This window comes from Onthophagus taurus, chromosome 10 (genome assembly GCF_036711975.1).
Source record: "Onthophagus taurus isolate NC chromosome 10, IU_Otau_3.0, whole genome shotgun sequence".
Taxonomy (NCBI): Eukaryota; Metazoa; Arthropoda; class Insecta; order Coleoptera; family Scarabaeidae; genus Onthophagus; species Onthophagus taurus.
In genome coordinates, this window is record NC_091975.1 from 8,928,738 (window position 1) to 8,954,067 (window position 25,330).

At 31.2% G+C, this 25,330-nt stretch overlaps 1 protein-coding gene across 1 annotated transcript; it reads right to left on the bottom strand.

Annotated features, from left to right (window-relative positions):
- Nucleotides 1-1,256: 1,256 nt before the first annotated feature.
- LOC111428885 (microtubule-associated protein tau) lies at nucleotides 1,257-23,927 on the bottom strand. The gene is made up of 10 exons (XM_071199140.1): nucleotides 23,859-23,927; nucleotides 23,093-23,207; nucleotides 17,773-18,595; nucleotides 17,646-17,689; nucleotides 17,414-17,591; nucleotides 13,461-13,669; nucleotides 13,109-13,294; nucleotides 12,824-12,874; nucleotides 3,314-3,478; nucleotides 1,257-1,636 (listed from the first exon to the last, which is right to left on the bottom strand). Exons 2-10 carry the CDS (start codon nucleotides 23,156-23,158, stop codon nucleotides 1,412-1,414), a joined length of 1,947 nt encoding a protein of 648 aa, XP_071055241.1. The 5' UTR covers nucleotides 23,159-23,207; nucleotides 23,859-23,927; the 3' UTR covers nucleotides 1,257-1,411.
- Nucleotides 23,928-25,330: the final 1,403 nt, after the last annotated feature.

Sequence of the window (25,330 nt, forward strand, 5' to 3'; positions counted from 1 at the left end):
GAATTGAGATATAACGATGAATTAAGAAGCATTTTAAAGAAAATTTGATTAAGATTTAATGTGCCAAAAATAATTTCTTAATTTCCATAGACATGGTTGTTATTATTTTTTAAACCCAACTCAGTATATTTGATTGTTACACACTTTAAAAAATCATATCTTAAGAACGAATTGAGATATAACGATGAAATAAGAAGCATTTTAAAGCAAATTTGTTAAAGATTTAATGTGCCGAAAATAATTTCTTAATTTCCATAAACATGGTTGTTATTATTTTTTATACCCAACTCAGCATATTTGATTGTTACACACTTTAAAAAATCGTATCTCAAGAACGAATTGAGATATAACGATGAAATAAGAAGCATTTTAAAGCAAATTTGATTAAGATTTAATGTGCCAAAAATAATTTCTTAATTTCCATAAACATGGTTGTTATTATTTTTTAAACCCAACTCAGCATATTTGATTGTTACATACTTTAAAAAATCGTATCTCAAAAATGAATTGAGATATAACGATGAAATAAGAAGCATTTTAAAGCAAATTTGATTAAGATTTAATGTGCCAAAAATAATTTCTTAGTTTCCATAGACATGGTTGTTATTATGTTTTAAACCCAACTCAGTATATTTGATTGTTACACACTTTAAAAAATCGTATCTCAAAAGCGAATTGAGATATAACGATGAAATAAAAAGCATTTTAAAGCAAATTTGATTAAGATTTAATGTGCCAAAAATAATTTCTTAATTTCCATAGACATGGTTGTTATTATTTTTTAAAACCAACTCAGCATATTTGATTGTTACACACTTTAAAAAATCGTATCTCAAAAACGAATTGAGATATAACGATGAAATAAAAAGCATTTTAAAGCAAATTTGATTAAGATTTAATGTTCCAAAAATAATTTCTTTGTTATTATTTTTTAAACCCAACTCAGCATATTTGATTGTTACACACTTTAAAAAATCGTATCTCAAAAACGAATTGAGATATAACGATGAAATAAGAAGCATTTTAAAGAAAATTTGATTAAGATTTAATGTGCCAAAAATAATTTCTTAATTTCCATAGACATGGTTGTTATTATTTTTTAAACCCAACTCAGCATATTTGATTGTTACATACTTTAAAAAATCGTATCTCAAAAACGAATTGAGATATAACGATGAAATAAGAAGCATTTTAAAGCAAATTTGGTTATTATTTAATGTTTATTTATTATTTTTTAAATCTCATCATAAAAAAAGAAAAAATTCCAAATTATGTTTATTTACGTGCCTTTTATGATTAATCTACAAATAATTAACTTTAGATAATTTTGTGATTTCTAATACATTCTTTAACCCATCCTACGTTTTAAGACAATTTCTACTAATTTATTTTTATTATTGTTTTGTTGAAATTAAAACCTCCACGGTATTTTGGAAGATGATTCATTATTTCTGGGAGTCGATGATTTTTTATTTCTTAAAGATTGCGTTCTCGTTAATCGAGGTGTAGATCTAACTTGATTTTTATCGAATTTCTTCGTCGAAACTTGTACAGTTTGTAAGATGGTCATTTTGTCTTGAGTTGGTGAGATGATGTTCACTTCTGGGGAATAATATTCCTTCAAAGGACTCGCAGGCTAAAAATTTGAAAAGAAAATTCGATTATAATTCAAATTGTTTATTGTTTGTTAATTTTAAATCATTATTGAATTGAAAAGCAATAAAGTGGTTATGATACTTACGTAAGCTCGCTAATTGTGCTTCTATTTGCTGCGTTTGTGCATTTATTTTTTTGTTTCGGTGTCGAATAAAAACTACGAAAACATAACTATTTAGTATAATTTATTTAGATTACGCAATTTTATAAACTGTAATGGTACATTTATTTATTTTTTTTTTTGTTGATAAGTGTAGATATATTTTAATACCATTCTATTTGTTATTTAAGTATTTAAAAAAAGGTCCACGTAATCCATCAAAGATTAATTCCAGTAAAAAACGCTACTATTTACAATGAAAACTCATATTACAAAAATAATACGAATATCTATTAAAAAAGAAGAAATTAATTTAATTAAAAATCGATTATTATATTTTATATTTATTTTGGTGATAATAAAATTGTTTAAATAACTTATTAATTAAACTAAAATTAAAGAAGTGTCGATATGCATTGTTTAAAAAGAAAAAAATGTTTCAAATATTCGTGTTAGGGTGCATGCAAAATAAAATAAAAACATTTTTTTCTTCAAACGTCATTAAATGACAACTTTGTTGTCGTGTTTACTCGCGGTAGAAGTAAGTCATTGTTGCATAACGACGGTTGCTAAGATCAACATAGCAAAAAAGTACTTCAGCGTTATGGCGCTAAAGTAAATTTCACTTTAGCGCCATAACGTTGAAGAACATTTCACTTTAGCGCCGTATTATTTGCAACGTTTGAAGAAAAAATACTATGTTTTATTCGGAAGAGAAGCAGATTCGTTTGTGGCTGGTCCGTCATTGCCGGACTCACTTCGTTCGTCCGGCAAACTGTCGGACACGCCACAATTTTAACGGCTCATCTGTCATTAGCGACTCACTGCGTTCGTCGCTAAGCGACAGACCACGCCATAAAAAGCACTGCTTCTCTCCCATATAAAACAATATACTATTGTTACACAATCGTGGTGAGACACAAAAAACGGCAATGCTTGATATATTTTATTAATAAAAAAGAACTAAAATTAAAGCGACGTGGTTCTGCATCTACTCTCTGTTGAGATTTTCATCTGAAATTGGCTCAGCAGCATCTTGTGATGGCAATGAACTCTATCACAAAAACAGTTTAAATCAAAAAATTAATTCACCCAGAATTTCTTTGTTATTAATTTATATGTTAACAATTTAATTAGTTATTAGTAATTAATGTATTAGTTTTAAGTTTAGTAATTAAACTAAACGTACCAAATAAATAATTATTATCCAGGATTTTTTTTAATTCTTATTTTGGTAAAATTATGGGGATTTCCTAATACAAAGAGAAAAAGTTACGAATTAGTTTAATAACCATGCTTTTTTAGTTAATTCTTTTTAAATAAAAATAATCTAATAATTCCCTAAACGTTTTTATTTTTACCTTTTTAGAAAAATATAATCATTAAAACGACTTTAATAAAAATTGTAAAGGTGCCTGGAAAAAAAAAAAATTTTGAACCCTTTAATAATTAATTTTATCCTCGTCTTTCACATCTCGACCTAGAATTGCTATTCCAAAGAATCATAGGCACTAAATGAACGATTACGAATTCTTGTTGGGTTCTTCTCCTGCTTACCTGTGAGCCATTCAAGGAGTTATGATCGCCGGATGTCCCCGATTTTTGGCGAAGATACTCTTTGTCGTCGAAAATTTTCTTATCACCACCACCGGGTCTGTGTTTAACGTTATCCAAAGAGTTTACTTTGCTTTTAGCTTTGATGTCCAACTTTTTCGTCTCAATCTAAGTTTAAAAAAAAATGATATAATTAATTTTTTTATTATTTAAGCATAATTAAGCATTCACTAAAAAACTAAATTAAATACAAACTGAATTAATAACAAAATCAAACTAATGACAAAGCTTAAAAACACCACAAATAAATCAAAATTATTACGATGACTATTATAGAAGGTGGCCAATCCATATAAAACATCAAATATACAACGACCCTTCAACGAAGTGATCCCAAAAACCCAGCCTTTTCTGCAGGATGTCTAGAGCGCAGCATATCAGATTCTTACTAAGAAACTCGAGATACGTATCTACGATAAATTCTTCCACAGAATATTGGAAGACATAAACAGGGTAGAACTGCAATTAGCAAAACAAAAAGGATGAATCATTCAACAAAGATGAGATAACGTCAAATTTTGGACAACTGAAACCAAGAATGGCTAAGATTCAAAGAAAACAAAGTTGATACTGATTCAGAAGCCTTTGAAAACTGGCCAATCACATCGACGAGAGCTTACAAGATCAGCTTGCATGGGTCTCAAAATGGACAAATTTAACAATGAAATCATACTTCTAAACGTAACTATAACAATGAAATAAAAAGCATTTTAAAGTAAATTTGATTAAGATTTAATGTGCCGAAAATAATTTCTTAATTTCCATAGACATGGTTGTTATTATTTTTTAAACCCAACTCAGCATATTTGATTATTACATACTTTAAAAAATCGTATCTCAAAAACGAATTGAGATATAACGATGAAATAAGAAGCATTTTAAAGCAAATTTGATTGAGATTTAATGTGCCAAAAATAATTTCTTAATTTCCATAGACATGGTTGTTATTATTTTTTAAACCCAACTCAGCATATTTGATTGTTACACACTTTAAAAATCGTATCTCAAAAACAAATTGAGATATAACGATGAAATAAAAAGCATTTTAAAGTAAATTTGATTAAGATTTAATGTGCCAAAAATAATTTCTTAATTTCCATAGACATGGTTGTTATTATTTTTTAAACCCAACTCAGCATATTTGATTGTTACACACTTTAAAAAATCGTATCTCAAAAACGAATTGAGATATAACGATGAAATAAGAAGCATTTTAAAGTAAATTTGATTAAGATTTAATGTACCAAAAATAATTTCTTAATTTCCATAGACATGGTTGTTATTATTTTTTAAACCCAACTCAGCATATTTGATTGTTACACATTTTAAAAAATCGTATCTCAAAAACGAATTGAGATATAACGATGAAATAAGAAGCATTTTAAAGCAAATTTGATTAAGATTTAATGTGCCAAAAATAATTTCTTAATTTCCATAGACATGGTTGTTATTATTTTTTAAACCCAACTCAGCATATTTGATTGTTACACATTTTAAAAAATCGTATCTCAAAAACGAATTGAGATATAACGATGAAATAAGAAGCATTTTAAAGCAAATTTGATTAAGATTTAATGTGCCAAAAATAATTTCTTAATTTCCATAGACATGGTTGTTATTATTTTTTAAACCCAACTCAGCATATTTGATTGTTACACACTTTAAAAAATCGTATCTCAAAAACGAATTGAGATATAACGATGAAATAAGAAGCATTTTAAAGCAAATTTGATAAAGATTTAATGTTCCAAAAATAATTTCTTAATTTCCATAGACATGGTTGTTATTATTTTTTAAACCCAACTCAGCATATTTGATTGTTACACACTTTAAAAAATCGTATCTCAAAAACGAATTGAGATATAACGATGAAATAAGAAGCATTTTAAAGTAAATTTGATTAAGATTTAATGTGCCAAAAATAATTTCTTAATTTCCATAGACATGGTTGTTATTATTTTTTAAACCCAACTCAGCATATTTGATTGTTACACACTTTAAAAAATCGTATCTCAAAAACGAATTGAGATATAACGATGAAATAAGAAGCATTTTAAAGAAAATTTGATTAAGATTTAATGTGCCAAAAATAATTTCTTAATTTCCATAAACATGGTTGTTATTATTTTTTAAACCCAACTCAGCATATTTGATTGTTACACACTTTAAAAAGTCGTGTCTCAAAAACGAATTGAGATATAACGATGAAATAAAAAGCATTTTAAAGCAAATTTGATTAAGATTTAATGTGCCAAAAATAATTTATTAATTTCCATAAACGTGGTTGTTATTATTTTTTAAACCCAACTCAGCATATTTGATTGTTACACACTTTAAAAAATCGTATCTCAAAAACGAATTGAGATATAACGATGAAATAAGAAGCATTTTAAAGCAAATTTGATTAAGATTTAATGCGCCAAAAATAATTTCTTAATTTCCATAGACATGGTTGTTATTATTTTTTAAACCCGACTCAGCATATTTGATTGTTACACACTTTAAAAAGTCGTGTCTCAAAAACGAATTGAGATATAACGATGAAATAAAAAGCATTTTAAAGCAAATTTGATTAAGATTTAATGTGCCAAAAATAATTTATTAATTTCCATAAACGTGGTTGTTATTATTTTTTAAACCCAACTCAGCATATTTGATTGTTACACACTTTAAAAAATCGTATCTCAAAAACGAATTGAGATATAACGATGAAATAAGAAGCATTTTAAAGCAAATTTGATTAAGATTTAATGCGCCAAAAATAATTTCTTAATTTCCATAGACATGGTTGTTATTATTTTTTAAACCCAACTCAGCATATTTGATTGTTACACACTTTAAAAAATCGTATCTCAAAAATGAATTGAGATATAACGATGAAATAAGAAGCATTTTAAAGCAAATTTGATTAAGATTTAATGCGCCAAAAATAATTTCTTCAATCACATCGACAAGGGTTTACAAGATCAACTTGCATGGGTCTCAAAATGGACAAGTTTAGCAATGAAATCATAATTCTAAACGTAACCATCAAAGTAGACGAGATAACGATCTCCTGAGAAATCTGTGAGGTGTTACCATGGATAAAGACTTGAAAATGACAGCTCACAAGATCATTTCTATCGCCCTATCTCCATTTTATCTGTTCTATCTAAAGCTCTCGAGCGCTCTACAAGTTCAAGAGTATTTACAAGAATTTAACTTGCACAGACTTTATTAATGTCGTCACCCACTGCATTTCTTGTAACTATCATGTGTATGCTGATGACCTCCAAATTTACACTACGACAACTATTGATGATTTTCCGGAAGCAATTGCACGTCTTAATCATGACCTTTCCAATATTTTGGATTGGTCCAAACGTTATGGCCTTAAATTAAATACTGCTAAAACTCAAGCAATTGCGTTTGGCAGTCGACCTTTACTGGCAAAGCTGAATGATTTCTCATCCATTCACTTAATGCTTGACGGAGACATTATTCAGCTGTCAGACACGGTTAGAAACCTTGGGGTGGTTATGGATTCTACAATGTCCTGGAAACCTCAAATTCAATCCGTTTGCAGAAAGGTTTATCATTGTTTCCACTCACTGAAAAGTCTCCATGCTTCCTTCCTCCCATGATCTGTCGTAATCTTTGTTTCTCCCTGATTTTCCTCCATATAGATTATGCTGACACGGCATATCCTGACCTTTCGTATATTAACTATGTTATATACTGTTCTTCACAATCAAACACCAAGGTATCTATATTGTATATTTCAACGCTTGTCGTCGCATGGTTTACCCACTAGATCTCAGTTAGACTCTGTGCTTATGTTCCCGACCCATACTACCGAGATTTACCATAAATCGTTTGCTGTGCAGGCAATAACCCTTTGGAATAGTCTACCTACTGAGATCCGTAATATTCATCACCTTGTGACATTTAAAAACCACCTAAAACGTCATTTATTGGCTCTCCAAGTATCTTGCTATTGACATATATGCCCCCCGGTGTGAGAATAACTTCTGCCAAGGATCCCTGTCCCTGTCAGTCTGATTGGACCAACTATAAAGAATTAAGAAATCTTGTAAATACCGCTATTAAGTGCTTACATTACTCATGCTATACAGAATTGTATTAACCCATGGAGAGTGTTGCGAAAAAACAATTTATTACAATGTAAGGTTCATTCCCTTCCACAACACATAAAAAACGGCGACGAACTAAATAATTTCTTCTTGGAAGCTCAATGTTCTATCCATTGCAGGGTTGATAATTTGATTAATGATTTTGGTAAGGCAAAATTTTGTTTTCTGATTTAGGTTGGTGTCCGAGAGTGATATTTTAGCTGAATTACATAATATAACATCAAAATGACTTGTCCTGTAATCTTACCTCATATAACAAATATTATTAATACTTGTCTATTAGAAGGTGTTTTCCCTTCAATATGGAAACAGTCCATTGTGATACCTGATACATAGCAAGTCCAAACGAATACTCATGCCTAAGACCCATAAGCATTTTGTGTTCCTTATCAAAAGTATTGGAAAAGATAGTTAAACAATTGACGGAGTTTCTGAAGATTGAGCGCATTGTTCCAGTGAATCAGTCTGGTTTCAGAGAAGGACATAGCTGTGAAACTGCTCTGAACAATATAGTGGATGATATATATTGCAACTGACTCCAATGGACATCCAGCATGCCGTTAACAATTTTGAAAAGAAATATCAGGTTAGACAAGAGTCGCCGTTGCCTTAGAGGCAATAGGTTGAAAACCATACAGCGTCTGTCGTAATCGCAGTACGGAAGATAATATTTATACGCCAAGTGACGAATAAAGCGACGTTGAATGGCTTCGATGCGATCACGATAGACAGCGTACATGGGACTCCACACCACAGAACCATAGCTTAATACACTGTTTACAAATGCCATATAAAGGGACTTTATACAGGTAACATTGGTGAAATTTCTGCTTATTCTGATAACGAACCCCAAGTTACGTAATGCTTTTTTCACCATAAGGTCGATATGAAGGTGGAATCGCAGTTTGGAATCAAGAGTAATACCAAGATCCTTCACTCTGTCAATGGACGCAATAGCTCTATTATCATCTGCATACAGCAGGAATTTGGAAAACTTAAAGCAGGAAGCAATATCATTAATATAAATTAAAAATAATGTTGGTCCAAGATGGCTGCCTTGAGGCACACCGGAAGAGATGGACTTATAACCGGATAGAAAGCTACCAACCTTGACTGCCTCACTTCTATCTGATAAATATGATATAATCCAGTGAACAATGCCATTTGGGATGTTAAAGGAAGAGAGTTTTTGAACAAGAATTGTATGGTCAATCTTGTCGAAAGCTTTAGAATAATCTGTGTAAATAGCATCGACTTGAGAATTTTCATTTAGGGCAGAATGAATAAAATTAACGTAGGATACCAAATTAGCCTCAGTTGATCGTCCGGACAAGAAACCGTGTTGTTCATGAATAAAAGAGTGAGTAATCGACTGGCTAAAGTATTCCTGGACAATTTTCTCAAAAACCTTGGGAATAGCCGAGAGAATAGAAATCGGGCGGTAATTTGAAACCAACTGCTTGTCGCCGAATATAAAAATTGGGACGACGAAAGCCGTCTTCCACTTGGTAGGAAATGTCTTCGAAAAAATTAAAAACAGGGGTGAAGACAGTTCACTAGCAAACTCCTTTAGGAAGGGCGAAGGAATACCATCTGGACCTGGGCTAGATGACTTGTCAAGATGTGACAGAATGTTAAGAACCGCAGAAAACCAAGGTGAAACACCCGCGCCACCGGGAATCGCTGAACGATCGATGATGCCATCTACAAAAACCGACGAGAAGTACTCTCCAAACGCAGATGAGATATCAGGACCCGAGTTCACAGTCGATCCATCAGCAGAAATCATGGATGCTGGCATGCCAGACGCAGAACCCTTTTTCGAATTCAAGTAATCATTGTGATGACCTGAGAATTTCCATTTTTTGTGAAAACGTAGCTTCTCTTTAACAACTCTAATGGTAGAGCGTTTGTACCAAAGAGGAAAGCGTTCTCTGGGTAAGGCGTGCATGCTCCCCTATTCAAGAAATTTCTTATATTTCCAGAATAAGCGATGTATAGAATATGATGAATTGAGCAGCTCCCTGTCAGATATAGTACTGTTGAGAAAGGTTTCGGTTAGCCAGATAATATCCGACGATAAGGCGTATGAATTAATTGAGGAAGTGGTCGTCTTGGAACGAAGACCACGGACGTTCTGGTAATAAATTCTTGACCATATCAGGCTTGATTCTGTCTCATTAGCTTTTTTCAAAAATTACCTTAAAGGCAGATGATACTCAGATTGATCTGTCCTTTTCTAAAGGTCAGTTTGATGAAAGCTTCAATAAGTTCAAGCGTGACATGCATGGCATTAAGATAAACACTAATAAGACCCAGATCATTTTGTTTGGGCCCCCGAAGTTAAAAGAGAAATGTATTAACGGATTTTATCGCCTGTCGATAGGAGATACTCCGATTCCATTGAGTAAGTCTGTCAAGAACCTCGGACTGGTCATGGATGAGGCGTTGAGCTTTAGGGAACACACTAATCAGTTGATAAGTCGAGCGTTAAAATTGATTTACTCTAATCGCCTGGCACAAAAAAAAATTTATGCAACTCTCTGGTATTGTCACACTTCAATTACTGTGACAGCATATACGGGGCTTTTCTGGATTCCAGGCATCAGGGAAAAATTCAAAAGCTTCAAAACTCGTGCATTCGTTTCATTTTTGGCCTGAGGAAATATGATCATGTTCTTTTAGTTTTAAGCAGTTAAAATGGCTGAACATGAAATCTTGCAGATACATCCACAAGGCCTGTTTGTGTTATAGGGTCATCACTGAAGGTACACGGCACCTGATTGTGCTGCCCCTGAACTGATTTAAAAGAGCATTGAGATTTTGGCGTGGATGGACAGCATAGCTGTCTATGTGTGCCTTTAACTTTTAAATTTTATCTAATTTTTTTATGAGTTTTTATTATTTCCTTGCGGAAACGGGTTTATTTTTAGCAAACCATCAAATGATCTACGTACCAAGAAGCATAAAGGAACACCTGTTACCTCAACTGGCAATCAGTGACGTAGCTACGGTAAAGGGAACTACGAAAACAATAACAATAGCGTCTGTCTATCTTCCTGAAGATGCAGGCCTTCCAACAGAGGACTTAGCGTCTAGTGGAAAGAAGTGAAAAGGAGGATTGGGGTAGGGATAGGGTTAAATACTTATCTCGGAGGCGATGGATACCATAAAGATAGATAATTTTGATGGGGTGGAAGGGTTGGATACTACATATTTCCTTGATCAATCGCCACATCATAAGATCATATAAGAAATCCTATCCATTAAGGAGTGCTACACCAATTCGTGGTGGAACACTGAGCTAGTACACCTCAAAAGGCAGGTAGTAAAAACATTTAACAAAGCAAAAAAATCGAGAAAAGAATTATAAATCATAAAAAAACTTTAAGACAGAGGAAGAAATTAGCTTGGCAAAAAATCTGTGAGGACACACCGTCTATTGAGGCTAGCAAAAGTGTTCATCAATGACTCACAGGAGACTATAGGAATCCTAAAAGACTTGGACGGCAATAATGACCTCTCATTTACAGGGTGTACCTTTACCAAGAACCGGATATGGGAAGAAGAACCTGTATGGAATCCAAAGGTAGAGCCAATCTTGTGGTGACTGAAACCAGAGTTGGCTGGGCCATACAGTTCTTCTCATCATTTAAATCTGCCGGAGTGGTGTATGGCGGAATTACTACTACACATACTAAAAATATACAAAGGGTGTTTAGCATTCCGCTATGTTCCCTTATCCTGGAGAGAAGTAAAGGTAGTCTTCATCCCCAAGCCTGGGAGGAGAGATTACACTAATCCAAAATCATATAGACCAATGAGGTCCATAGTGTAATTGATGCTAATAACGATAATAATACCGACAATAAAAGAAGAGATTCCACCCCTGCTGTGGAATCTCACCCTGGACAGCCTTATAAGACAACTCTCTGCTGAAAAATTCAACGTTCTATCTATCGTTCAATCTAGCCGTTTTGGTTCACGGGAAGTTCGAAAACGTCCTATGTGACCGAATGCAGGCTGGACTGAGAATTATCGAACGCTGGTGTTGAGATAACGAATAAAACAGAGATGGTCCTCTTCACAAGGAAAAAAAGGCTGGGAGCGCCCTGATTTTGCAAAGTTCCCTTGCGCTAGGGTTAACCCTGGATAAAACACTGACTTGGAGACTGCACATGGAAGGTAAGATAAATAAGGTTCGCTCAGTGCAGAAAGATCGTTGGAACCTCCTGGGGTTTAACACCCAAAATATCCCTGTGGATATACCCTGCAATGTTAACTTACAGCGCCGTAAACTGTAACAAAAATTAAAGTAAAATTAGTAACAAAAAAATTATAATATATTCTGATTGCAGACAAGCCCTCTCCGAGATTACGATCTGCTGAACAAAGGGTCATTCGGGAAATAAGCTTCATGACATGGTGGACAAACTGGCAAGGAAAGCTGCAGGACGTCGCCAGAACCATTCATTGCCCCAACAATAATGTCTTTAATAGAGCTTCAAAAAGAGGAAACACGTAAGCAGTTTTTAAAGTACTGGGACAGGACACCAGGATGTCGCCAAGCCAAGGAGGCTCTGATGTACCCTTAACCAAAACGAACAGATTTATTTATGAGGTTGTCCAGAAAGAACCTACGTTTGGTCATAGGTCTAATCACTGGACACTTGCATCTACAGAAGCACTTACTGAACATGAGAATAAGTAACACCGACATCTGCAGAGGAGGAATCTCCGAAGGTAAAATGGCTGGAAGGACCCTAATGAATCCAAAATCCAGAGCAGAAAGTCATTCTGATCGTTTATTTATCTTTCTGACCGACGCAAAATGACCTATTTTGTAACTTAATTATTATGATAAAAGTATTTCTAATCTTGTAACGACTTGAAATTAATTCTGGCGCTTTTTTATCTATGTGGTGTTCGCACTGTATCGTGTGTCCTAAACCTGACCAAGAAACACCAATGATTTTCAACTGTGTATCTATGAGGCTTATTGTAAGAGCAAGATCCTCATCTCTTTATTCAGGAATGCCAAACAACATTAAGTTATTTTTGCAACAACCGACTCTACCCGCTTAATATTATAGGCCATTTCCAAAAACTGTGCCAGGTTTGGCCTTGGAAATTTTGACAGAATCAGCCTGGAGATATTTTCCACATCTGCCAGAAAATTGAATACTAGAAGTTTTCGATGAAATACTTTTCACAATAATTTTGCAAATAAATTCAAGACGTTAACATTAAAATTGACCAAAATCGTGCAAAAATGTTTTAATGAGTGCAATTTTTACATTAAAAATAAAACAAAACTTACTTCTTCGCGTCTAACCGAATCCAATTTTTTGTTGACCTTCTCACAAGCAGTCTAAACGAATTTGTTAAACAAAACTATATTTAACCAAATTGTTACACATGCACACATTTAATTTTACAAAAAAAAAATCATTCATAACCAATAAAAAAATTATATCTATGGTTTAAATTAGGTTATGGTTGATGTTAGTTTTATTTCTTTCAGCATTCCGCATGCTTCATCTCAGAAAAAATGATTTCTTTTAGAGCTCGTTTTTATTGAGGAGCTTCCGGTTCAAATAATTACCTTAACATCACCACCACCCGGTTGGTATTTCATATTGTCTTTGGAACCTACTTTTGGTTTTGCCTTGTCTTTGAAATCCAATTTCATCGATTCGATCTTTTTATCGCCCCCTTTCGGCTTATGAGTTGTATTATCCAAAGATCCGATCTTCGACGATGCGTTCCAATTCAATTTTCGATGCTCAATCTGCACAAATAAAAATCAACTAAAATCAACAATCATTAACATTAATAAGAATTTATTAAAGAAGTGTTTTGTATCTAACAATAAGCTTATTAAGTGCTTTTAAAAATAACTTTTTTTACCAGATTTCTCCTTATTATTATTCTTTTAAAGTTTCGTTTCGACGTACCTTCTTTTCACCACCTCCTGGAACATAAGTATCGTTTTTAGCCGCTATTTTCGAATGGGCCTTTGATAGATCAATTTTTTTATTCTCAATTTTAATCTGCCCCCCACCTGGTTTGTAACTGGTATTTTGAAGGGAGCCAATCTTCGATTTTACTTCTTTTAAATTCGGAGATGGCGCACCACCAACTTGGACTTTATTCATAGGAACTTCTAAAAACAAAACAAAAATAATCAAAAATGAAACAAGAAACTGGAAATGCCGCAAAAATTTTGATAAAGAATGCGATGCAGTTCAAATTAAGTTAATCAGAATTTCTGCCCAACCTAAAATTTTCAAAAATGGGATATGTCAAAAGAATTTTTAACCATGCTAAACCCAAATCTTGCAAAAATCGACTCGATTTTTTGGGAAATACAAGATGTCAAACATAATTTTTATTCTGCATTTGCTGCTCTAGATGATGAAGAATACGATGCAGTTTGAATTAAAATAATTGATTTCGTAAAAAACTTTTATGTACATAATCGATAAGTGGGTTGGTATTAGAGGCGTTAATCGAGACTTGTATCTGATACTTTGGAACAAGTATTTGTATGTTGTTTCTTGGAATAGTTCATAAATTTAAAAAATAAATAGGTACTAGCCCAGGTTTTAATTGTAACAGTTACTGAGTACAACTACTGTACCCAAACTAGTATTACATACAGCTACAGATTAAGTATGGTATACATTGAATACTATTGTATAATGATTTCTTGATGCATTAGGAATATATTTTGTTCATAAAATCTTCTCCATCAGTTTTAGTACTTAGGTTATAGATTTTATTCAGAAAAATCGTCCAATTTTGACATTTTGTGATTTATGCTGCATCACTAGAAGCTGATGATAGATAAATATGACATAATTGTGGATTATGATTTATTGATGCATTAGGAATGTTTTTTATCTATAACGTTTTTCTCCATCAGTTTTTGTACTTGTGTTATAGTTGATTTTATTAAGAAAAATCGTCCAATTTTGACATTTTGTGATTTATGTTGTATCACTAGAAAACTGGTGATAGATAAATATGATATAATTATGGATTATGATTGCTTGATATATTAGGAATATTTTTTGTTCATAACGTCTTTCTCCATCAGTTTTAGTACTTAAGTTATAGTTGATTTTATAAGAAAAATCGTCCAATTTTGACATTTCGTGATTTATGCTGCATCACTAGAAGTTGATGATAGATAAATATGACATAATTATGGATTATGATTTATTGATGCATTAGGAATGTTTTTTATCTATAACGTTTTTCTCCATCAGTTTTTGTACTTGTGTTATAGTTGATTTTATTAAGAAAAATCGTCCAATTTTGACATTTTGTGATTTATGTTATATCACTAGAAAACTGGTGATAGATAAATATGATATAATTATGGATTATGATTGCTTGATATATTAGGAATATTTTTTGTTCATAACGTCTTTCTCCATCAGTTTTAGTACTTAAGTTATAGTTGATTTTATAAGAAAAATCGTCCAATTTTGACATTTCGTGATTTATGCTGTATCACTAAAAGCTAATGATAGATAAATATGAAATAATTATGGATTATGATTTATTGATGCATTAGGAATATTTTTTATCCATAACGTTTTTCTCCATCAGTTTTAGTACTTGTGTTATAGTTGATTTTATCAAGAAACATCGATCAATTTTGACATTTTGTGATTTATGCTGCATCACTAGAAGCTGATGATAGATAAATATGACATAATTATGGATTATGATTTATTGATGCATTAGGAATGTTTTTTATCTATAACGTTTTTCTCCATCAGTTTTAGTACTTGAGTTATAGTTGATTTTATAAGAAAAATCGTCCAATTTTGACATTTTGTGATTTGTGTTATATCACTAGAAAACTGGTGATAGATAAATATGATATAATTATGGATTATGATTGCTTGATATATTAGGAATATTTTTTGTTCATAACGTCTTTCTCCATCAGTTTTAGTACTTGTGTTATAGTTGGTTTTATCAAGAAACATCGATCAATTTTGACATTTTGTGATTTATGCTGCATCACTAGAAGCCAATGATAGATAAATATGAAATAATTATGGATTATGATTTATTGATGCATTAGGAATATTTTTTATCTATAACGATATTCTCCATCAGTTTTAGTACTTGTGTTATAGTTGATTTTATTAAGAAAAATTGTCCAATTTGGACATTTCGTGATTTATGCTGCATCACTAGAAGCTGATGATAGATAAATATGACATAATTATGGATTATGATTTATTGATGCATTAGGAATGTTTTTTATCTATAACGTTTTTCTCCATCAGTTTTAGTACTTGAGTTATAGTTGATTTTATAAGAAAAATCGTCCAATTTTGACATTTTGTGATTTATGTTATATCACTAGAAAACTGGTGATAGATAAATATGATATAATTATGGATTATGATTGCTTGATATATTAGGAATATTTTTTGTTCATAACGTCTTTCTCCATCAGTTTTAATACTTGTGTTATAGTTGATTTTATCAAGAAACATCGATCAATTTTGACATCTTGTGATTTATGCTGCATCACTAGAAGCCAATGATAGATAAATATGAAATAATTATGGATTATGATTTCTTGAAGCATTAGGAATATTTTTTGTCCATAAAGTCTTTCTCCATCAGTTTTAGTACTTATGTTATAGTTGATTGTATTAAGAGAAATCGTCCAATTTTGACATTTTGTGATTTATGTCATATCACTAGAAAACTGGTGATAGATAAATATGATATAATTATGGATTATGATTTCTTGATATATTAGGAATATTTTTTATCCATAACGTTTTTCTCCATCAGTTTTAGTACTTGAGTTATAGTTGATTTTATAAGAAAAATCGTCCAATTTTGATATTTCGTGATTTATGCTGTATCACTAGAAACTAATGATAGATAAATATGAAATAATTATGGATTATGATTTATTGATGCATTAGGAATGTTTTTTATCTATAACGTTATTCTCCATCAGTTTTAGTACTTGTGTTATAGTTGATTTTATTAAGAAAAATCGTCCAATTTTGACATTTTGTGATTTATGCTGCATCACTAGAAGCCAATGATAGATAAATATGAAATAATTATGGATTATGATTTCTTCAAGCATTAGGAATATTTTTTGTCCATAAAGTCTTTCTCCATCAGTTTTAGTACTTAGGTTATAGTTGATTTTATTAAGAGAAATCATTCAATTTTGACATTTTGTAATTTATGCCATATCACTAGAAAATTGGTGATAGATCAATTTTTTTATTCTCAATTTTAATCTGCCCCCCACCTGGTTTGTAACTGGTATTTTGAAGGGAGCCAATCTTCGATTTTACTTCTTTTAAATTCGGAGATGGCGCACCACCAACTTGGACTTTATTCATAGGAACTTCTAAAAATAATCAAAAATGAAACAAGAAACTGGAAATGCCACAAAAATTTTGATAAGGAATGCGATGCAGTTCAAACTAAGTTGATCAGAATTTCTGCCCAACCTAAAATTTTCAAAAATGAGATATGTCAAAAGAATTTTTAACCATATATGCCATCTTGGATGCAACTTAAAATAAATTGATCAAAAATTGTACTGAACCCAAATCTTGCAAAAATCGACTCGATTTTTTGGGAAATACAAGATGTCAAACATAATTTTCATTCTGCATTTGCTACTCTAGATGATGAAGAATACGATGCAGTTTGAATTAAAGTGATGAATAATTCTGCTCATCCCAAAACTTGTAAAAAAGCAAGGAAAGGTGGTTTTACGAGGATCATATCTGATATGACAAAAGTATTTTTGTCAATTTTTCAAGATGATGCTACTTAAACTAAATTGATCAGAAATTCTGCTCAACCTAAAACATCCAAATTCTGCGAATGTTGCTCTTACTCTTTTTATCCACAGATCCTGGAGTACTTGGAGTCGGCGAATCAGGAGTTTTTACATGGGGTGATTTCGAACCTCTCGAAACTGATCGACTTTTAGTTGGAGAAGCTGCGTTTCTTGATGGTGGTTTACCAGTTGTTGATTTACGTGGAGAATTATGATCTCCGTTACTTGATTGATCCTAATATTTAAAAAGAAATGATTTAGTTGCTTTATGTTATTTGTTATAACTTACATTTCCTTGGGTTGATTCATCAACACCACTATCGTTATCGCCTTCTGGAACAAAAGGAAAATTTTAGAATGTTTCGAAAAAGTAGAACAAACTACCTTGGATTTGATATTTTTTTTGAAGAATTAACCTGATTTAAATGTTTCTGGTCGTCCAAGAGATGATCTGCTATCCGGGCGAAGAGTTTTTGGCTTTTCTGGTTTCTCCAAATTTTCTGATTTCTCAGCTTTATTAGGTTTCTCTTTTTCATCAATTTTTTCTAACGCAACTTTTTCATCATCAAAAATAGGTGATTTAATTTTAACTTTTTCTGTAGAAATTTTTTGCTCATCATTCAATTTCCCTTTATCATCAAATGCAGGACTTTTTTGGTCCCTCTCGACCTCTCCACCTTTATCACCTAACTTCGTTTCGTTTATAATTAATTTAGTCGAATTTTCTTCTTCTTGTACTTTTACTCCTGTATTATTTAAACCTTCATTCGACAACTTTTTATTAACCTCATTTTTCGATTCTTCTTCGTACAACGCTTTTTGACTCTCCATTGCATTTCTTGCGGTGTTTAACTCCGTCGTGGTGTCCAGGGTTTGACTTCTTGGTATAATTTCTTGTGGGGGTTTTGGTACGGATTTTTGTTGGAATAAACCTGGAGGTCTTCCTGCACCGGGAGATAAAGGGGGTCGAGTGAAAGGTGGCGGTTGTCTTAATCCGGTTGGGTTTGGACTTCCCGGGCGAATGTTGGCGATTGGTGGTGGTGAATTAACTTGCCCAAAACTTGGATTTCTTTGTAGTTGAGGTCGTGGAAATTGAGGTGGTGTTCCTGGGAACGGTGGACGTTGTTGATTTGGGCGAAATTGTTGTTGGGGATATCCTGTTCTTGGAGATAAATTTGCTCGACTATCGACTCTATTGAGTTGAGGTCGAGGTGGATCTTGAATTGATGTTGGTTTGACCTTACATTTAAATATAAAAAAATCTTATTGTTCTTAATACACAAAAATTCAAGAATTTTTTATTTACTAAGAATTAAATTATTCATCCTTAAATTTCGTAAAAAACTTTTATGTACATAATCGATAAGTGGGTTGGTATTACAGGCGTTAATCGAGACTTGTATCTGATACTTTGGAACAAGTATTTGTATGTTGTTCCTTGGAACAGTTAATAAATTAAAAAAAAAATAGGTACTAGCCCAGGTTTTAATTATAACAGTAACTGAGTACAACTACTGTACTCAAACTAGTATTACATATAGCTACAGATTAAGTATGGTATACATTGTATACTATTGTATAATGATTTCTTGATGCATTAGGAATATTTTTTGTTCATAACATCTTCTCCATCAGTTTTAGTACTTAAGTTATAGTCGATTTTATTAAAAAAAATCGTCTAATTTTGACATTTTGTGATTTATGCCATATCACTAGAAAACTGGTGATAGATACATATGAAATAATTATGGATTATGATTTCTTGATATATTAGGAATATTTTTTATCCATACCGTTTTTCTCCATCAGTTTTAGTACTTGTGTTATAGTTGATTTTATCAAGAAACATCGATCAATTTTGACATTATGTGATTCATGCTGCATCACTAGAAGCCAATGATAGATAAATATGAAATAATTATGGATTATGACTTCTGGAAGCATTAGGAATATTTTTTGTTCAACACGTCTTTCTCCATCAGTTTTAGTACTTAAGTTATAGTTGATTTTATTAAGAAAAATCGTTTAATTTTGACATTTTGTGATTTATGCCATATCACTAGAAAACTGGTGATAGATAAATATGAAATAATTATGGATTATGATTTCTTGATGCGTTAGGAATATTTTTTGTTCATAACGTCTTGCTCCATCAGTTTTAGTATTTAGGTTATAGTTGATTTTAATAAGAAAAATCGTCCAATTTTGACATTTCGTGATTTATGCTGCATCACTAGAAGCTGATGATAGATAAATATGAAATAATTATGGATTATGATTTCTTGATGCGTTAGGAATATTTTTTGTTCATAACGTCTTTCTCCATCAGTTTTAGTACTTAGGTTATAGTTGATTTTAATAAGAAAAATCGTCCAATTTTGACATTTCGTGATTTATGTCATATCACTAGAAAACTGGTGATAGATAAATATGATATAATTATGGATTATGATTTCTTGAAGCATTAGGAACATTTTTTGTTCATAACGTCTTTCTCCATCAGTTTTAGTACTTAGATTATAGTTGATTTTATTAAGAGAAATCGTCCAATTTTGACATTTTGTGATTTATGCCATATCACTAGGAAACTGGTGATAGATAAATATGAAATAATTATGGATTATGATTTCTTGATGCGTTAGGAATATTTTTTGTTCATAACGTCTTTCTCCACCAGTTTTAGTACATAGGTTATAGTTGATTTTAATAAGAAAAATCGTCCAATTTTGACATTTCGTGATTTATGTCATATCACTAGAAAACTGGTGATAGATAAATATGATATAATTATGGATTATGATTTCTTGAAGCATTAGGAACATTTTTTGTTCATAACGTCTTTCTCCATCAGTTTTAGTACTTAGATTATAGTTGATTTTATTAAAAAAAATCGTCCAATTTTGACATTTTGTGATTTATGCCATATCACTAGAAAACTGGTGATAGATAAATATGATATAATTATGGATTATGATTTCTTGAAGCATTAGGAACATTTTTTGTTCATAACGTCTTTCTCCATCAGTTTTAGTACTTAGATTATAGTTGATTTTATTAAGAGAAATCGTCCAATTTTGACATTTTGTGATTTATGCCATATCACTAGGAAACTGGTGATAGATAAATATGAAATAATTATGGATTATGATTTCTTGATGCGTTAGGAATATTTTTTGTTCATAACGTCTTGCTCCATCAGTTTTAGTATTTAGGTTATAGTTGATTTTAATAAGAAAAATCGTCCAATTTTGACATTTCGTGATTTATGCTGCATCACTAGAAGCTGATGACAGATAAATATGAAATAATTATGGATTATGATTTTTTGATGCATTAGGAATATTTTTTGTTCATAACGTCTTTCTCCATCTGTTTTAGTACTTAGGTTATAGTTGATTTTATGAAGAGAAATCGTCCAATTTTGACATTTTGTGATTTATGCCATATCACGAGAAAACTGGTGATAGATAAATATGAAATAATTATGGATTATGATTTTTTGATGCATTAGGAATAGCTTTTATTCACAACGTCTTTCTCCATCAGTTTTAGTACTTGAGTTATAATTGATTTTAATAAGAAAAATCGTCCAATTTTGATTTTTCATGATTTATCCTGCATCACTAGAAGCTGATGATAGATAAATATGAAATAATTATGGATTATGATTTTTTGAAGCATTAAGAATATTTTTTGTTCATAACGTCTTTCTCCATCAGTTTTAGTACTTAGGTTGTAGTTGATTTTATTAAGACAAATCGTCCAATTTTGATTTTTCGTGATTTATGCTGCATCACTAGAAGCTGATGATAGATAAATATGAAATAATTATGGATTATGATTTCTTGAATCATTAAGAATATTTTTTGTTCGTAACGTCTTTCTCCATCAGTTTTAGTACTTAGGTTGTAGTTGATTTTATTAACACAAATCGTCCAATTTTGACATTTTGTGATTTATGCCATATCACTAGAAAACTGGTGATAGATAAATATGAAATAATTATGGATTATGATTTTTTGATGCATTAGGAATAGTTTTTATTCACAACGTCTTTCTCCATCAGTTTTAGTACTTGAGTTATAGTTGATTTTAATAAGAAAAGTCGTCCAATTTTGATTTTTCGTGATTTATGCTGCATCACTAGAAGCTGATAACAGATAAATATGAAATAATTATGGATTATGATTTGTTGAAGCATTAAGAATATTTTTTGTTCATAACGTCTTTCTCCATCAGTTTTAGTACTTCGGTTGTAGTTGATTTTATTAACACAAATCGTCCAATTTTGACATTTTGTGATTTATGCCATATCACTAGAAAACTGGTGATAGATAAATATGAAATAATTATGGATTATGATTTCTTGCTATATTAGTAATATTTTTTGTTCATAACGTCTTTCTCCATCAGTTTTAGTCTTTGATTATATATAATATGGATTGAGCCAACGAGAGAGATAGCTTGCGCAAGGTGATCGAACCGAGATAGACATAGAAGCGTACTGACATATAATGGGCGTGCGTTAATTTTGGCGGTAAATTTAAAACAAAATTAATAAATGAAAAAAGAAAAAAAAAATGGTGATGTGAAACTGTATTATCGCGAACTTTGCACACGAAACAATACATTTTTAAACATAACGGTGTGACTGGCTGTGACACAACAAAACGATAAACGTCAAATGGAAGAGGTTTGACACTTTTGTGCGCATGCGCCCGTCTGTTTAGTACCGTTTTATGTCTATCTTTGTTACACTTTCACATTATCGCTTTCCATCTGCGTCTATTCACCTTGAGCCACATTTTTGTTAGTAGATATATTCAGTTAGCTCAATCCATATTATATATAATCAAAGGTTTTAGTACTTAGGTCTTAGGTTATAGTTGATTTTATTAAGAAAAATCGTCAAATTTTGACATTTCGTGATTTATGCTGTATCACTAGAAAGCTGATGATAGATAAATATGAAATAATTATGGATTATGATTTATTGATGCATTAGGAATAGTTTTTATTCATAACGTCTTTCTCCATTAGTTTTAGTACTTCCGTTATACTTTATTTTATTAAGAAAAATCGTCTAATTTTGACATTTTGTGATTTATGCTACATCACTAGAAAACTGGTGATAGATAAATATGAAATAATTATGGATTATAATTTCTTGGTGCATTTAGAATATTTTTTATCCACAACATCTTTCTCCATCAGTTTTAGTACTTGATTTTATTAAAAAGGGTCGTCAAATTTTGACATTTTGTGATTTATGCTACATCACTAGAAAACTGGTGATAGATAAATATGAATTATGATTTCTTGATGCATTAATAATATTTTTTATCCACAACATCTCTCTCCATCAGTTTTAGTACCTACGCTATACTTAATTTTATTAAGAAAAATCGTCAAATTTGACATTTTTGATTTATACCATATCACTAAAAACTGGTGATAGATAAATATGAAATAATTATGGATTCTGATTTCTTGATGCATAACGAATATTTTTTATTCACATCATCTTTTTCCATCAGTTTTAGTACTCGAGTTATAACCATTATATAACATCTCTACTAATAGTTGGTATTACGATTTGTGATATTTAATCGATAGATTTAGTTTTCGTGCTAGATAAAAATACTTGTCCCCTTTTTAAGTTTTGTTTTGATTCGACGACAATAAATTTTCAAGACACACGGAAAAATATAGCCTACTTTTTAAGACCCCCCTTACCATCGTCGTCTGTGCCGTTTGGTTACCATCGCTGGGCCCATTTAAGACGGTGCTGGGTTGGGACATTTCGCATACGGATTACCTTATTACGTGACGTAGAACGCAGCGGAAATATCTACCAAGATAATCGATATATGGATCCGGGATAATAAAATATAAATTACGTGTTTTCTTTTAACTACACACTAAAGTGAGAAACTATTTTTAATTTAACGATTTTAACCTAATCTAATTTGCAAGCTGAATCTTTTTTGATGTTGTGAAATCGAATTTTTTTTAATTTAACACTAAAATCCTATAACGAAACATAAACCGATTCGTATCGGTGATGTTAACGAGTGAGCGTGTTACTAAAGGCGCCTCCTCTAGGCGAGCTTTTAAATTTCGTGCAAAAGCTGCATTGTTCCTAAGCACGATCATCACAGGGATGGGTTCGGTTATTATTTGGGAACATGGAAACGTTTTTAGAAAACGTCGATAAAGTTGTACTGATTTAATCGACACTTTAAATAAAATCCGCAAAAATAAATAAAATTGGAGTACTTTCACTCACGCAAATTAAATCCAACCCAAAATAAAAACCTCATTCATCAACGTAAAAGAAAAATCAAGATAAAAATTAACATGCAACAAAAATTCTAATTAAATCAAAACGACCAAAATAGAATCTTTACTAAATAATTAAAAAATAGAATCACATAATGTGTTTAAAAGTGTGATAAGTAAAAACTTATTGTTAGTGCAGGTGCTTCTTTATATTTGTTACCTGATACCGCAATCAGTGACAAAAAAGAATGTAATTTAAAATGTTGTTGTGAGCCGTTTCGTATGAAGGTTCACGTTTGACTGAACCTTACCGTACTAGAATCTAGAAAGCAAAATTGTATTTGCGCTGTAGCCCCTGGAAAATCGATCGATTCTCGTACGTGTGTGGTGTGGGTGAGAAGACACGCGGTAAAAAAACCCAAGAGAAACACGAGTACACAAAAAGAAAGAAAAAAAAATTATTAAAAAGAATTAGCTTTTAATGTGGTTCCGTAAAATATCTATGTAATAAGATTTTTGTTTGATAAAATTAAAAATAAAGGTTATATTTAAATTTATTGCGTAATGTTTATGTTGTTGAAAAGGTATCGATTTCACAAAGCCTAGGATTTTGTGTAAGTATAAGAAGGGAGAGATTAAAAATATTTATGGATTGACATAGTGACCTATACAGGGTGATTCACATAAGAACCGACACAGAGCAGGGACATGTAGAGCACAATAAATCTAGTGATAAAGAAAAAATCACCAAAATGTCAAAATTGAGAGCTTTTGGTTTTAAAATAGATCATAACTCAAAAATTAAAGGTGATGGAGAAAAGTTTATTTGAAATAAATTGTTTATTATGAACTAAAAGGACATTACTCATAAACAGATTTGGTTTAGTTATAATGATTTTCTAGTGATAAAGAAAAAATCACCAAAATGTCAAAATTGAGTACTTTCGGTATTAAAATTGATCATAACTCAAGGATGAAAGGTGATGGAGAAAAGTTTTTTAGGAATAAATTGTTTATTATCAACTAAAAAAACATCATCCATAAACAAATTTAGTTTAGGTATAATGATTTTCTAGTGATAAAGAAAAAATCACCAAAATGTCAAAATTGAGTACTTTTGGTATTAAAATAGATCATAACTCAAAAATTAAAGGTGATGGAGAAAAGTTTATTTGAAATAAATTGTTTATTATGAACTAAAAGGACATTACTCATAAACAGATTTGGTTTAGTTATAATGATTTTCTAATGATAAAAAGAGAAAATCACCGAAATATCAAAATTGAGTACTTTTGGTATTAAAATTGATCATAACTCAAGGATGAAAGGTGATGGAGAAAAGTTTTTTAGGAATAAATTGTTTATTATGAACTAAAAAAACATCATCCATAAACAAATTTAGTTTAGGTATAATGATTTTCTAGTGATAAAGAAAAAATCACCAAAATGTCAAAATTGAGTACTTTTGGTATTAAAATAGATCATAACTCAAAAATTAAAGGTGATGGAGAAAAGTTTATTTGAAATAAATTGTTTATTATGAATTAAAAGGACATTACTCATAAACAGATTTGGTTTAGTTATAATGATTTTCTAGTGATAAAGAAAAAATCACCAAAATGTCAAAATTGAGTACTTTCGGTATTAAAATTGATCATAACTCAAGGATGAAAGGTGATGGAGAAAAGTTTT

Excerpts from the sequence above, each read along its gene's own strand:
- LOC111428885 (XM_071199140.1), bottom strand. The coding sequence starts at position 23,158 with ATGTCCCAACCCAGCACCGTCTTAAATGGGCCCAGCGATGGTAACCAA. Across the intron at positions 17,690-17,772 it reads ACCAGAAACATTTAAATCAG|AAGGCGATAACGATAGTGGT; the intron begins GTTAATTCTTCA and ends CTTTTGTTCCAG. Across the intron at positions 13,295-13,460 it reads CAGGAGGTGGTGAAAAGAAG|ATTGAGCATCGAAAATTGAA; the intron begins GTACGTCGAAAC and ends TTATTTGTGCAG.